Here is a 16,381-nt window from a genome sequence, read left to right as displayed (position 1 = left end):
TTATTCCGAGACCAATAGTTGCTCTTCCATGAGTATTTAATACAGACTTCTTATAAATCTGATTTTCTGATATGGGAAAATCCTTGGATGAAGGATATTTATCAATAATGTATTAATAAAGACTCTTTAGTTTCATATTCATTTTGGAATTTGGTTGAAGAGGAAGTCTGACTATTGCAGTTTTTGAAAAGTGGGCATCATTATAATATTGAAAGCTTTGCCTTAATCTTTGATATCTAGGCACTGATAGCTTCTTGAGGTAAAGTGAAATTTTTTACAATCCATTTCTTGCTTTCTAATATAAATTGCAAAGGAAATGACTTTAGGGCTGTGATGTATGGAATCTTCAAGTAGAGCCATGTATAAAACATGGAGCTGAAGTCTGAATTCTGAGAATCTTCAGAAGTAATTATTCGTAGAAATGTCCCTAATGTCTCCCAGTGTGGCACCCTAAATCCTGCAGGAAAAATTGCTGCTGTTTGTACAGGTGTGCCTCTGCACTATTTAAAAAAAAAGAAGCAAAATCCTTGCCTTACTGAAAGAATTCATTTGTGTGGTCCCTGTAAATAAAATTAAAAGTCTGGCACTTCCATGTTTAAAGAAACCAAGTGAGGAGCAATGTAAATAGGCAAATGATCTGTTTTCTGCTCATTTTTAGCCGTCAGAAAGCAGATCAGTGTGGCTCATATCCATAATGGGCTGGAGGGAGGTGGTGACAGATTTGGGGCGAAAGGCACTCTTGAGTCCAACATCCTCTTGCCCCCCGTGCAATCTGCTGTAGATAGGCTGCCCCGTGTGAGACTCAGTCTGTGGCCCAAAGTGATATAGCCCAAACGCTTCAGTGAGAATAAGGGCAGAGCATGTTACCTATTTCTTCCCTGCTAATTATTGTATTTAATGACTTGCTTTATGAAAGCAAATTTATTAAGCCACAATGTGGGTATCAACACTTGTACACCAACTATCAACTCCTTGCTCTCTTCCTTAATGTCAAGCAAAACCCTGATCTCCTAGAATATTTTGTAGGTGGCCTGTTACTAGGTTTAGTATCACACCAGTACACTGTGTATCTTGCAAAGCCTCTTATGCTTCACTGGCATGCGGAGAGCTGAGATGTAGACTCTAAAAACACTGTGAAAACATAACACTAGCTGTCTCCCCTCCCCATCCATCCCATCTCTCTTCCCCCTCCCCCCCTTAAGAAGTGGAGGTTTCTTTACCATCAGATATTTCCATTTTGTGTCAGGGCAATGTACACTTTAAATGTTAAGCAGCTGACAGGGGCAGAACAAGAAGGAATCTGGAGGAAGGTTATAATTATATATCCAGCACAATGTGTGCATTTAAATAATCGCCACAATGCAAAGCAGGCTAGATAGCATACTGTGAGCCACATGCTGGGAAAAATAATTTGAAACCCAGGACATCATTGTATGAGGACAAGACACTTATGCATGTTCAATAATTTTTACTTTCAGGTCAGTTCTCCATCTATCCTGGTACACTTCCTGCATCTGAACGTGTAAATAATTCTTGAATGTGGCTTGTGCCTTTTGTGAAGTGATTTTTCTTTTGGTTCGGTTCGGTTTTTTGTTACGCAGTTAAACATTTTCATGGCAGGAGCTGTGTCATGGCTTTTTATCCACATTACCTCTGCTAGTAGTAGCCTCGTCCTACTAGATGGAAGTGTATGGGACTCGGATGATAAGGAAGGATGTACAAATGGGCTCAAAGTATGCAATCTCAGTGATCCTGAATTAATTGTGTTAAGTAGATCAGTATGCAAAGGCAAGAACTGAACCAGGGGACTTCCAAGCTCACACTCCTACTTGCTTGATAGCAGATTGTCGTAACTTTTTTAAAACAAGAAGTTGTGTGTTTCATCTTTGCTTGTGATGATGGTCCATGTGATTCACTTTTTATGATATTTGTATTCCCCCCCCCCCCCAGGCTGCTAAACGGGTAATCCTGCTGTCAGGAACTCCTGCTTTGTCCCGCCCTGCAGAGCTGTATACCCAGATTGCCGCTGTCAAGCCCTCCTTCTTCTCTCAATTCCATGCCTTTGGGCTGCGCTACTGTGATGCTAAGCAGGTAATATTGGTGTGTTCCAGGCCCAGTGGAGAGCTGCTTTAACCTCATCTTGGGTTACCTTGGTTCAAGATGGTCATTCCTTTAATCAAACAGAAACTGCCTTATCTCTCTCCAGTAATGTATACTGTTTATGAACTTCATGCCAACATTGTTTGGTCCTATTATCTGGATGAGTTTTTAAGATTCCCAGGATTTTTCTCACTTTTCAGTTTGCAGCTTTTGTCATTTCAGTAGGCTTGGTACTTATGTTATTGTGTTATAACTGGGTCTCTAAGCTGCCTTGGGAGCCCTTTTAGGTAGAAGACAGACAAAACAGAAGTACTTTAAGGCAGAAATCTTATACAGGTGTCATTCCCCCCCCCCCAAATATCCACAGGAGTTATCTACCACCTCCCAATGGATACAGAAACCATGGATATGGGAATCCTATATAAATAGCAGCTGCCCCTGCCCCCGCCCACTACCTTGGATTTCCATTAGAAGCGATTGAAGCATGGGTGTTTCTTGATTAACCAAGGAACTTCCTTGCATAACTGAAGAACACTGATGCTTAGGCAAGCAGCCTGCATACTATAGGGAGGATACTAACCGAATGTTAACAGGAAGCAGTAACTGTCCTGCTTCCTGTTAATCTTTGGTTAGTCTCCCTCTGGCATGCAGGTTGCTTGCCTATACACCATGTTCTTAAGCAAGAATGTTGCTTGGTTAATCAAGAAACCCCCATGCATCAATCACTTCTAATGGAAATAGCTTCTGACGCAGTGTTTCTCAAACTGTTGGTCGGGACCCATTAGGTGGGTTGCGAGCCAATTTCAGGTGGGTCCTCATTCATTTCAATTTTATTTTTAATATATTACACTTGATGCTACCATGGTATGTGATTGCCTTTGGGGAAATGTTACAGACCTGTACTTTTAACAAACTAATATGTATATTCTTTTAACAATGATAGTAAATGGGACTGACTACTGGGTGAGTGAGGGTAGGATTGGAGCCTAGGATTCCTAAAAATGTTCCTGCTTGATGGTGTCACTTCCAGTCATGACATCACTTCTGGTGGGTCCTGACAGATTCTCATTCTAAACAGTGGGTCCTGGTGCTAAATGTGTGAGAACCACTGTTCTAACGGAAAACAAAGGCAGTGAGTGCTGGGGGAGGGAGCCTGGATCTATGGATATGTGAAACCATGGACACCGGATCCGCGGATATGGGGGGAGGTGCCTGGGAGTAAGTTCCATTGAACATAATGGGATTTCTAAGTAGATATGCACAGGATTGTGCTGTAAATAATTTTACCTGCCAAAGAGGAGTCTTTGCTTCATGTACGTCTTTGTACATGCAGTGGTTTTGCTTCTCTATCTTTTAACAAGGCCTGGCCTTTTGAAAAAATTAATTCCTTGTTTAAATATGATTGTTGCCTGCAAATGTTCCCCTTGGCTGTTTTTCCCCATGCCAGAAAATCTTTCAGTCAACACTTAGTATAGTTGAGAAAAAAGCAGTGGGGAAAAATGGCTGAGAAGTCATGTACAGGAGAGGATTGACAGGCATGGGAAGAATTGAAGCGCCTTCCTCTTTCAGCCTGTTGGTGATCTGTAGAATCTTCCCTTCTCCCCCCTGCAACTGGTGGTCTTCCATTCTAGGAATATAGATGGAGAGACGTATGTGAGGGTCAAATGGTTGGGGTGGGTGTTTAGCAGCTGTGGGAAAAGTTCAGATTCCCTCTTTTGAGTCTTACCTGCAAAGACCACCACATTGATGTTGGAAGGCAACCGTGAGAATTGGAATGCCAGGTTATAAAAGCAAAACATGTAATCCTGCCCTGCTGTCTTCAAAAAGGATTAAAAATGGTTTTGAGATTTATCAGGATAGAAATTGCTGTAATAAAAGTGGGATATGGTTAATATGCGCTGTATTATCTTAGTTAAAACAAAAATTCTGAAACCTAAACACCTTTAGTTTCATTTTTTTTTAAAAAAAAGACCCCAGACAATTACTCAATTTAAAAGGAATTGATTTAGCTTAATGGCAGAAAGCCAGAATCTCTGGCACAGGCAATAAGCAAAGATATGGAATTAGTTTATTGGTTTACAATTTAACTCCTTGGCACTTCTTGCTTATATAAAAAAAAATCGGGGGAACCAATGAAACGTCACCTGTTCTTATTTATGAGCCAAAGTAGATACTCTGAAGCCATTTTTCAAAGCAGTCGATTTCAATAATGGGTGTTAGAAGAAAAAATGAACCTAGAATGGCACTTGGTAAAGGTCCAGGAGCTTCTTTTAAAGGTGTAAGGCAGCAACTAGTTTACCCGAGAGTGGCCTTCAGTCACAAAAATGCAGTTTCTTGGATCTGAATTGTGATATCCTAGGGTCTAAGGTGTGTGCCGTGTTGCAGGTGTAGCTTTATAGACAATGTTTGCATGATGATAATGAAGCTTTGGGATTGAATTAGTATGATTACCCACAGCCCTGAGTGTTGGCCATGGAAGTGCAGAAGTTCTGTGGAAGTGCAGAAAGTAGTACTGAGCATAGATTTTTGTTTTATGAGAATCTCAACTTCCGTCTGTAATGATGACATGAATGCTGATGTTTTCTGTTGTGTGGATTTCATGTAGCGGCCTTGGGGATGGGATTATTCTGGATCCTCCAACCTTGGCGAGCTGAAACTTCTGCTGGAAGAATCCATCATGATCCGTCGCCTGAAGTCCGATGTGCTCTCCCAGCTCCCGCCAAAGCAGCGCAAAGTGGTGGTGGTGGCTCCTGATGGCATGAATGCAAGAACCAAGGCTGAACTGGCTGCTGCAGCAAAAGAAATGACAAAAGGCCATAAGACTGTGAGTCAAAGTATTGCTGGCTGAAGCTTTGCTCTGCACAGGGGATGGGTGATGCTCTTTGCAGTGGTCTGCTGTTGGTCGAAATGCTGGGGAGGAACCATTACAGCATCAGTGTTGGCTGTGCAGCTTTTATAGGCAGCTTCCTACTCTGACCCTGGCTGTATCCTTAGTGGAAGAGGGAAAAGCAGAATCTACTAGGGATAACTTCAGTCAAGCCCTAGCAGCAGCAAATGGCAGTGTGGAGCAGTTGCATAGCACCTCTGCATGTTCAAAGAACTCCACCTGGTAGGGATCTTTAAAACAACGCTGAGTAAGATGAGTAGATGAGATAAGATGAGTATATTATTCCCATATTTTAAAATAGACCTCTGTACAGTTTCCGATACTTGGACCTGCTGGCAGCAGCAAACATGCTGGAACCGATTGCATCTTAAAAGCAGAGGGAAGTAAGTCAGAGTGATGTTGGTTTATACTGGACTGGTGAGACTGTGATGGAAAGATTTCCGATTCTTCTCACTGACGCAATGCCAAACAGTCACTTTTAAAAGGGTTTTGGAGGCTTTATTCACAGCTATTTACAATTTAATTAGCAGTTTGGATACAGACATTTACTCCCTGCTTCTTCCTAGTTTCTCAAAGAACCACACCCAGAACCTCAAATTAGTACCTTGAAACAAACAAGACAGACCATGTGACCCTGTATGTCACTTCCGTCTCCTTATTGGGCATATGACAGTTTGGTGCATGGTTGCAGCCCTAATTAGGAAGTCACTTTGCCCTGCATCACAAAAAGTTCTTGGCCTACAACTTGGTTACACAAGACCCTGGAATTTTCCTTTTGGGAAAGCTATGACGTGCATGTTCTCTCTGTGTAGGTCAACTTGACATAATGGCTTCTCCTATCTTGGTTTCAACAGAGACACCAGTCCTTTTCTTGGCTCCTATTTCAGTTATTTTTCTCATCTGAAGAGAAGTTAGGTTAACCCTCTAAAATCTCTATCAACTGCAAACTCAAAAGTGTTCCATCAATGAGACAGGGACCAATAACTAGGCCTTGTGTTCACCCTTCTCATTATCTGAGCTGCCACAGCAGCAACTTTCCAGAGATGGCTGACAGGTCTCTCCAAACCTTGTTTCCAGAAACAAGAAGAGAAAGAAGCTCTCATTCTTTTCTACAACAGGACTGCAGAAGCTAAAACCTCCTGTGTCATGTAAGTTGTTTTGGAATATCCTGTGACGTGCCTGGCCATGCAGTTTCTATTATGGCAGAAAGGAGACTGCAAGATTGCAGCAAAATCAGGCTTGGGGAGAATGCAAATTAAAACACTTCTGCATGCTGGTAATGGCATCTGTATTGAACCAGCCCAGTGTATCTGTTGCAGATATCCTCCGAGTGGGATGTTTAGATCGATGTCTAAAATTTATCCAAAATGCAGTGAGATGAGATGATTTTTTTTTGTTTAGCTGAAAATGAGCAGGTTCTTTATGTTGTTGGTATTGTTCATATTTAGAGTGCAGTAATTGCACTTTAAGCTTACTTTAAGCTTACTTTAGAAGTAAGCTAATTTCAACGGGGTGACATTTAATGGTAAAGAGGATATTGTTTAGGAAGGAATAAATTGATCCAAACATCAAATTTGTAATTTGTTGCGCTTGTCAAAAGCCCTGCTTTTTAATAGTCCTCCAAACTGATTTGGAGTTTGTGTGATTTTTTTTTTTTATGCATAGGAAATGTTGAGACCTGAAAATTATTACATTGCTGAATACTGTAACTCAGTGTCGGAACTGTGGGTCGGAGCTCACTAGTGGTTGGCAAGCCAATTTTGGTGGGTCGCAAAAAGTTTTTGAAACTTTAAAAAAAACCCACAAAACTTTGCAAGCACCTTTGCAGATAAAAATCATTAGCTGGAATGCTAACCTGTGGTATGAAGTAATCTTCATACTCCCAACTTAAAATGTTACATTGCCCAATTTTCTCTAGTAACTTGCATGCCGTAGAGCATGTGTGAACCCTATTTCAGCCTTTGACCTAGAAGTCCCTAACTACGCATATTGTTCCCCAGTTCAGCCCAGTTCAGCCCAGTTCAGCATGGCTTCTGTAAGGGTAAATCTTGCCTCACGAACCTTATAGAATTCTTTGAAAAGGTCAACAGGCATGTGGATTTGGGAGAACCCGTGGACATTATATATCTGGACTTTCAGAAGGCGTTTGACACGGTCCCTCACCAAAGGCTACTGAAAAAACTCCACAGTCAGGGAATTAGAGGACAGGTCCTCTCGTGGATTGAGAACTGGTTGGAGGCCAGGAAGCAGAGAGTGGGTGTCAATGGGCAATTTTCACAATGGAGAGAGGTGAAAAGCGGTGTGCCCCAAGGATCTGTCCTGGGACCGGTGCTTTTCAACCTCTTCATAAATGACCTGGAGACAGGGTTGAGCAGTGAAGTGGCTAAGTTTGCAGACGACACCAAACTTTTCCGAGTGGTGAAGACCAGAAGTGATTGTGAGGAGCTCCAGAAGGATCTCTCCAGACTGGCAGAATGGGCAGCAAAATGGCAGATGCGCTTCAATGTCAGTAAGTGTAAAGTCATGCACATTGGGGCAAAAAATCAAAACTTTAGATATAGGCTGATGGGTTCTGAGCTGTCTGTGACAGATCAGGAGAGAGATCTTGGGGTGGTGGTGGACAGGTCGATGAAAGTGTCGACCCAATGTGCGGCGGCAGTGAAGAAGGCCAATTCTATGCTTGGGATCATTAGGAAGGGTATTGAGAACAAAACGGCTAGTATTATAATGCCGTTGTACAAATCTATGGTAAGGAGTATTGTGGAGTATTCTGGTCCAGTTCTGGTCGCCGCATCTCAAAAAAGACATAGTGGAAATGGAAAATGTGCAAAAGAGAGCGACTAAGTTGATTACGGGGCTGGGGCAGCTTCCTTATGAGGAAAGGCTACGGCGTTTGGGCCTCTTCAGCCTAGAAAAGAGACACCTGAGGGGGGACATGATTGAGACATACAAAATTATGCAGGGGATGGACAGAGTGGATAGGGAGATGCTCTTTACACTCTCACATAATACCAGAACCAGGGGACATCCACTAAAATTGAGTGTTGGGCGGGTTAGGACAGACAAAAGAAAATATTTCTTTACTCAGCGTGTGGTCGGTCTGTGGAACTCCTTGCCACAGGATGTGGTGCTGGCGTCTAGCCTAGACGCCTTTAAAAGGGGATTGGACAAGTTTCTGGAGGTAAAATCCATTATGGGGTACAAGCCATGATGTGTATGCGCAACCTCCTGATTTTAGGAATGGGTTATGTCAGAATGCCAGATGCAAGGGAGGGCACCAGGATGAGGTCTCTTGTTATCTGGTGTGCTCCCTGGGGCATTTGGTGGGCCGCTGTGAGATACAGGAAGCTGGACTAGATGGGCCTATGGCCTGATCCAGTGGGGCTGTTCTTATGTTCTTATGTTTGAGAGCCCAATCCTATGCATGTCTACTCAGAAGTAAACCCCATGAGAGTCATTGGGGCTTACTTCCAGGAAAGTGTGGATAGGATTGTAGCCTGAGTATCCCAGAATGTCTGTAAAGGTTTGGGGAAACAATCTTTGAACTCCATTTCTAAAGAGAGTACTGCAGATGTCTGCACACACATATATGTAAGATCTTTAGCAGCCTTGGGATCACAGGACCTGGATTAAATTTATTAATTATTAATAAATAAAATATTACTTCTTTCTAGATCTCTTATAGGTTGTGATTTTAAAAGTTTGGGAAGCACCGTTGTAAGTCATTTCCCAAACAAAATAAGAGATCAAGAACCACTGATTTAGCATGGTGGACTGAATGCTTCCAGAACAACAAATATACACTTGTTTATTGGTGGTCTCTCTCTCTCTCTCTCTTGCTCTCTCAAAATACAGAGAATATATCCTCTATTTATTGGAAAGTGGAAGACAAAAATTTCTGATATTTGCTCATCATAAGCTAATGCTTGACTCAATTAGTGAGGAGTTAGAGAAAAAGGTAAATAAATTCCTACATTTATTATTACACCTTATCCAAACTGAGAAATCCTGGCCAGTTCCTGTGTGATGGACATAATTTGAAGGTGCCCGACACCTCTTCACAGGGATAGGTGGAGCTACCATTTCCATTTTCATCAGGGGCGAAGCAGAAATGGAGGTTAACTGTGAACTAGCCAGTGAACCCTGATTATTGGGTGGCAGATAGATGAGAGAGAGTTGAATGCAAGCAAGTCTGGGCCTGCCCAATGCCAGGATGCAAGGCCACTTGGGAACTCCACTTACATGGCTGTGAGTTCCTTGGAGCAAAGGGCCGGGTACAGATGTCATAAATTAAAGCACTAACCTTAGCAAGAGGACTAGAGGAAGCTGTGTGGAATCCCAGTTCGGCCTGGTTAATTAGCTAAAAGACAAGTGAGGAGCATACCCTGATGACAGGTGGGTCTTCATTTCTTTTCTTCTCCTTTGCTTTAAGAACATTGGGTACATTCGCATCGATGGTACGACACCCTCAGCTGAACGTCAGTCTCTGTGTCAAGAGTTCCAGTTCTCTGAAAAGTACTCTGTGGCTGTCCTCTCCCTGACAGCAGCTAACATGGGACTGACCCTCTGCTCTGCTGATTTGGTTGTGTTTGCAGAGCTGTTCTGGAACCCTGGGGTAAGAAATTTTGGGTGCTGTGACCAGAAGGGGAATGATAATTGTATTTAAAGGTAGGATATAGGGAGCTGCGGGGTAGGGAAACCAGGTTGTTTTAATAGAAGGGATTAGCACTGAACAATATTTTTGCCTTACCCACTTTACTGCTTCATTTTGTCAAAAATGTTGTGAGTAGCTGACCAGGGTCGTCAGCCCTGTGCCAAGTGCAATGAGCATTTGGTTTATTGGGACTGTAGCAGCTTGAAATGTGGTTAGCTAGTCCCCCTCCCCCCACTTTTTCCTAATTGTGAATTTGATTTTGAAATGCAGGTTTTGATGCAAGCAGAAGATCGCGCACACCGTATTGGGCAAACCAGTTCTGTTGATATCCACTACTTGGTAGCAAAAGGCACAGCGGATGACTACTTATGGTAAGGAGTGGATTTCATTGCTGTCATCTGCTTTTTATCCATGTTGTGGTATATGATTTTGGGTGACCCTCCTTCTCTCAGGATCACCTCGGACTTTTGAGGTCACTCACAGTTCTAGGCCTGGCGAGCAGCTTGAGGCTACATTTTCTCACTCATCCCATGCTGCCCTCCCTCAGTTGCTTTCACAGGATGCTCTGTCTATCCTTTGGCCTCCCTGTATCGGGGCTCAATTAAATTACTGGATTCTCTAAACGCCCTGCTCCTACAATCGGAATCAAATTTTGGGAAACCTACAACATTATCCTTATGTTTTGTTATCTTTATTTGTTGTGCTTGTCATTCAAGTACATAATATTCCATTTTTTTAAAACCTTTTTTCCCTTTGATTTTCAGTTTGCAGTGTTTTTTACTGTGTCAGTGCAAAAATTTAGCTCAGATCTTGCAAAGATCTCAGCAGGTTGGGTTGATCTTGCAAAGATCTCAGCAGATCGAAGCACTTAGACCTGATTTGACTGACTATGCATGGCTGGACTCTTTCTCCTATTCCCTCCTACTGATCCCTGAACATCAGCTTGGAAAGTAATTACATCCTTGCTCCTTAAGAAACTAAGACCTGACATATTGGCCACACACAAAAGAAAGCTGACAATCATTTCCCCATTTTACTTGTAAATTTCCATGTGTGAAATGGTGAACAGCAGAAGAAAATACACTTCTTGTGGAGGGGTAGTAGCATCAGTGACACACTTTCCCCTTAGAGCTCTGTGAAAAATCTGAGTGCTTGGTTAAGCAGAAGGTGTGTTTTGCACCCTGGCATACACTGTTGCACATTGTAAATAACACTATTCTGTTTATCTTGAGGCTGAATTGCAAGACTGCATTTATTATGGAGTAACTGCAGCTGTTGCAGATTGGCTGTCTCAGAGGTTCTTGGAACATGAAGATGTTACTTGTCCAGTGGGAATGAAGAGCTTAGCAATTGGCTAACTTGCACATGTTTCCCATGTTACACACCTTAATCCTTTAGTTGTAAGCAAAATATCTGAAACTCATCAGATTATCCCTTAGAAATGTCCTGCAAAGTTTGAGGCTTTTTAGCTAGACATCTAGGAAGGTTGTATAGGTTTCACTAGGGTTGGAATCAACAGGGGAGTATGGATCAAATCTTCATGCTAGATGCAAGGGATGCCAGATGCAGAATGCCAGATGCAAGGGAGGGCACCAGGATGCAGGTCTCTTGTTATCTGGTGTGCTCCCTGGGGCATTTGGTGGGCCGCTGTGAGATACAGGAAGCTGGACTAGATGGGCCTATGGCCTGATCCAGTGGGGCTGTTCTTATGTTCATTTTATGACCTGTGACCTTCATCAGGTATCCCATTAGGGGATCTTTCTGCCATACAGTGCCCTGCTGGTGACCTTACTGGTTTATATTTCAGAACCTTCCACCAAGACAGATGTTAACATGAAGGATTACTTTTTGGTAACTGTAAAATCTGTATCCTCTATTAGGCCTATGGTTCAAAAGAAGATCAAAGTGCTAGGGAAAGCTGGCCTTTCAGAAACCACATTCTCTGAGTCAGCTGAAGCCATGGATTACTTCTACAAGGTAACAAGCTTGATAACAGTGTCAGTTCCAATAGCATTAACAATTCCTGAAACCCATTAATTTCTGCCTCCTGAGTTCTTCACAAAATGCAATGTACTTCATGCAGTAAGTGAAGAGACAGAACAAGGACACCTGTACTTATTAACCTCTAGAACAGGAGCTGGCAATTTATGGCCTGTGGGCTGAATCCAGCCCACCACCCAACATCATCCAGCCCATTGCCCCAAAATGACATAGCATTGTTGCTGCTTTTTCACTGCCAGCCCTACACTTGCAGCTGTGGAAGTGGGAGGATGCCGGAAAGGCTTCCTCAAGTCTTAGGATTGCACAGTCTCGTATCAAAACCTTGGCGGTGATCTCTGGACTCGCCAAGCCGCAGTGCCACCTTTACTGTCAAAATGCATGGAGCAAGCCACAGTGGGTATAGAGATGTGGTAGAATGTCCTCTGAGTGGAATGGTGTCTTCGGAATAACAAGAATTTCTAAGTTATTTAATTAACTTCACATGTCTGCATGAAAAGGCTGTGAATTTGAAAATTAGATTGAAAGGAATAGAGAATATTAATCTGAAATGGAATATTTATAATGAATAGATAAGAGGGGCTCTTGGAGATATAACATATTTGTGTGTTAATTCAGATTACTAAATTAAGGAGAGTTTGAGCCACTCTAAGTCCTTGCGGGGGCGGGGCAGAGGCAGTGGGGAAGGCAGCGACGCGATCCGCAGGATCACACCACTCAGGGGGCTGCAGGGGCTTGGCTGTACTTACCAGAGCCTCCTGCAACCAACCCCCCCCAGGGGTGGGGGGAGCCCTGCGCGACCATCTGCAGGGCTCCCTGAAGCTTCACAAGTGAAAGCGGAGCAATCGCACCCTGCCTCCGCAAAACCGGAAGTGGAGCACGATCACTCCACTTTCACTTCTTGAGCTTTGGGGAGCCCTGCAGACAGTCGCGCAGGGCTCCCCACACACCTGGGAGGCTGCAGGAGGCTCTGGTAAGTGCAGCCAAGCCCCTGCAGCCCCCTGAGTGGTGCGATCCTGGGGATTGTGTCACTGCCTCATTGCTGCCCCCAGTCCTTAAGGGGAAAGAGGCCAGGACCCTAAGGCTGGGGCATTGCGACACCCCAGCCTGAAAACCCCTGCTATAAATAAATTAAAAAATAATAATTCTCATGGTTCATCCTCTCAGGGCACACAGTTTAGGGAGTTCCTGAGGTCCCGCAAAGGGCTGAACCTCCTTGCCGACATAAATGTGGCTTATCATCCACTCATGGACATGACCAGAGGCTATTTCTATATGAGGGAAGTTTGCCCACCCCTGCTTTAGAGTAAGAAGAAAGGTGATCTAACAGAAAAGAGACATACTGTATAAAGATTACAGTTCTGGTAACAAAGGAGTGCAACTAAGCAGCCATGTCTAATTTTGCATTGAGTCAGAGTGTCTGAGCTTAAAGGTGGGGCTTTCCCATCTTCACCATCTCCCAGGCTGTCTGCTTAGGCATCCTGATGCTGCTCAAACAGCCCTGACCAGCAAGTTCACCTGTTCTTCATGAGTCATTCTTCTCCCAAGAATCTGACCTCTAACTGCAGTTTCTGGAAAAGAACAACCCTTAGCCAGTGTGAGTGTTGCATTTTGTGGAATGCAGTAGGCACACACAGGCATTTGTTGCAGGTTGCCACAGCAGTAACTTGATGGGAAAGTTCCGTCCTTGGTCTTTTTCACTCATGTGTTACCATTATGGGGAAGGAAAACAAGTTGAGGTGCTGCCTGTGGATGTCCTGCATCTGTCTTTTCCTCAGTGTAGATCCATAAAGTATTCTTATCCAGTTTTACTGATGGTTACATCTCTCTTGTCTATTCACTGCTATGTAATAAGAGTTTACCATAGATTTTTCTTTTAAATTCACAGCAGAACCCAAAGCAGCAGACCATCTTAAACCTTTTCCAGAAGACCTTCTCTGAAGATGCAGATGACATAGATGAAGCCCTCTTTGTGGAAGCTGTTGATGCATGTGAAAATTCTGGACCACAGACTTCATCAGGTGAAGCAGGAGGAGACTTATTGCCAGGAAGTCCGTGCAAGAAACGGCGGATTGATGACTTTTTTTGCAGACGGTAGTATTTGACGGGGGAAAAAGAATTGTGGTGTTGAACGCATTGTTTGTTTTGCTAAAATAAACCTAGTCACAAGTTTTAAAAATGGGCATTGTGAATTTTCCATACATTATTGCAGCATATTCTTTAAACACAAGTAACTGTGTCTAGTCAGTTATTACATTTGTAGTCCAGGCCTATACATATTTACTTCCAGGTGAGCATGCATAAGATTGTGGCCAAAACAGCACTTTGGCTACCAGACTGTGTCAGTGTTAAATATTAAAGGGCTGGTCCTAAACATGAACATGCATAGCTTTACCTAGGCATTCCTTCATAGCAAAGGTTTTCTAGACTAGGAAGTAGATGATCTTGAATGCAGCTTACTTGACATACCAGAATCCTCCTGCACATACTTACCTGGGAGTAAATTCCATTGAACTCAGTGGGAGTTACTTTCACATACAGAATACATGCATACAGCAGGGCTTTGAGTTAACTTGGGAATCATAACCTATAGATACGAAGCAGATTTTAATTTGCAAATGACATTTTGAAATACAAGGTTAGCAATACAGTACAGCAGTGTTTCTCAAACTGTGGGTTGGGACCCACTAGGTGGGTCGTGAGCCAATTTCAGGTGGGTCCCCATTCATTTCAATATTTTATTTTTAATATGTTAGACTAATATGTTAGACCATTCTCTGATAGTATGTGACTCCATTGGGGAAAATGTTACAGATCTGTACTTCTAACAGGCTACTATGTGTATGCTTTGAACAATGACAGTAAATGGGACTTACTCCTGGGTAAGTGTGGATAGGATTGCAGCCTAGGATGGTTAAAATTTTTCCTGCTTGATGATGTCACTTCTGGCCTTGACAACACTTCCTGTGGGCCCTGACAGATTCTTATTCTAAAAAGTGGGTGCCAGTGCTAAAAATTTGAAAACCACTGCAGTAAGTATACATCTTTGTCACAATTGGACATTCCTTTAATTTTCCACCTGAACACATTGTAGTTTCCCTACAGCTAGTCTAGAAAAATATTACTTCAGGCACTTCTACAAGGAATTCTCCTGAAAGGTAAGTCCTTTTTTGTTTTAATAATTCATCTTTGTCTATATCTCTGATTTTCCTGTTGCATACTTATCCATGGATAATATATGGATGTGCATGAATAGGAGAGATGGTTTTGAGACATCTGTGTCTTGAATTCTGTGCTGGATCCATATTAGAATTGCATTGTGCAAAGTAATATCTCTTCCCTTTGCATCTTCATCTTATTTAGTCTTCCCCTTTTTCATTATTTGGGATATCCACTGCATCGGGTGGTTTCCATTGCGATAAAGCCTGTTTGCTAACTGAACAGCTTTAGCTGTTTTCTCTTTTATTGCTTCTCTGGCTAGTAAGTCAAGAATCTGCATTCTGTGGCTAAATCTCCAATCCAATAAAATCTGCAGTGATAAAGATGAGTTTTAGAGCTTGGATCTTTGTTGCATCTCTACATTTAATACCTCTCCGCGGGATCTCTCAGGAGATGAAACGCTTCTCCTCACGCAGCAAATAAATTCTGTTCTGTGAGTTTAGAGGCTTTCGACAACTCTATTCTCGTGGGACAGATTTAAATAATTAAGCACGAAACAGCCAAAGAACTATGGGATTGCTGTTTTTGCAAGCAAGACTGGTAAATTCTAGGAGAGGATGTTCTGAAAAATCATTACATTTTCTGATTTATAATTCTGCACAGTGGCATCTGGAAGGCTGTATGAATTATCTGTTTTTTGTCTTGATCCCAGACCCAAACAAAATGGGAAAGGGTACAACCAATAAATTGTGGGTAATGCCTTTAAAAAAGAGAGAGCGCGAGAGCCTTCAAATGGCATTCCAGGTAGGTAGCACATGCCTGCACAAGTATGTGATGAAGAACCTATCTTGTGCATACTTCTGGCTTTTGCCACCTAGTAGCTTTGGCTTAAATACTTTGGTCATCTCATGAGAAGGGAGGACTCTTTAGAAAAGACCCTGATGCTGGGAAAAATTGAAGGCAAAAGGAGAAGGGGACGACAGAGGATGAGATGGTTAGATAGTGTCATGGAGGTAACGAACATGAATTTGGACACATTCCGGAAGTTAGTGGTACGCAGGGGGGCCTGGCATGCTCTGGTCCATGGGGTCATGAAGAGCCTGACACGACATAACGACTGAACAATAATAGCTTTGGCTTGGTTCACTTACTTGAATAATCTGCAAGACTGATTTGATTACACAGCCACATTACGAGCAGCCAATGGATGGCATGTCCCAGCTCCCTACATCAGTGTTTCTCAACCAGTGATACGCCACCCAGACCACCACCCACCTGGCAGCAGGACCAGCAATGCAGTGTGACAAGAAGCACTAGGAGGCTCAGGTTGCCAGGTGAAGTTTCAGCATGCACTTTTCACGTATTTGGAAAAGCCCTCTCATCTGCCCTGACTCTCTTACTGGTGTTTGTTGCATTGCATCTGGTTGCCTAACCCAGAAGTAGCTAGCAACAATATCATCACCAGTTACTTCCAATAGGTGGACCATGTGAAGTGGTACAGCGGCTGATAAATGTTGAGAAATGCTGCCCTGTATGAATTCTACTGGGACATTCCCAGTTTATTTTGGGGAGCTGACACTCTC

General features: G+C 42.9%; 1 protein-coding gene across 4 annotated transcripts in view; it reads left to right on the top strand.

Moving 5' to 3' along the window:
* SMARCAL1 (SWI/SNF related, matrix associated, actin dependent regulator of chromatin, subfamily a like 1) overlaps positions 1-13,994 on the top strand; it is a 33,509-nt gene extending 19,515 nt beyond the window's left edge. For 3 of the 4 annotated variants that reach the window (XM_066633045.1, XM_066633047.1, XM_066633046.1), the window contains exons 10-17: positions 1,951-2,091; positions 4,706-4,924; positions 6,065-6,135; positions 8,843-8,945; positions 9,420-9,602; positions 9,912-10,012; positions 11,522-11,618; positions 13,528-13,994. In XM_066633045.1, coding sequence (XP_066489142.1) covers positions 1,951-2,091; positions 4,706-4,924; positions 6,065-6,135; positions 8,843-8,945; positions 9,420-9,602; positions 9,912-10,012; positions 11,522-11,618; positions 13,528-13,737 — 1,125 coding nt within the window. In that variant the 3' untranslated portion in view covers positions 13,738-13,994. The remainder of the gene's footprint in view (positions 1-1,950; positions 2,092-4,705; positions 4,925-6,064; positions 6,136-8,842; positions 8,946-9,419; positions 9,603-9,911; positions 10,013-11,521; positions 11,619-13,527) is intronic. The other variant, XM_066633048.1, reaches the window with a different exon arrangement.
* Positions 13,995-16,381: the final 2,387 nt, after the last annotated feature.

This window comes from Tiliqua scincoides, chromosome 1 (assembly GCF_035046505.1).
Source record: "Tiliqua scincoides isolate rTilSci1 chromosome 1, rTilSci1.hap2, whole genome shotgun sequence".
Classification (NCBI taxonomy): Eukaryota; Metazoa; Chordata; class Lepidosauria; order Squamata; family Scincidae; genus Tiliqua; species Tiliqua scincoides.
This window is presented reverse-complemented; position numbering and strand designations above follow the sequence as displayed.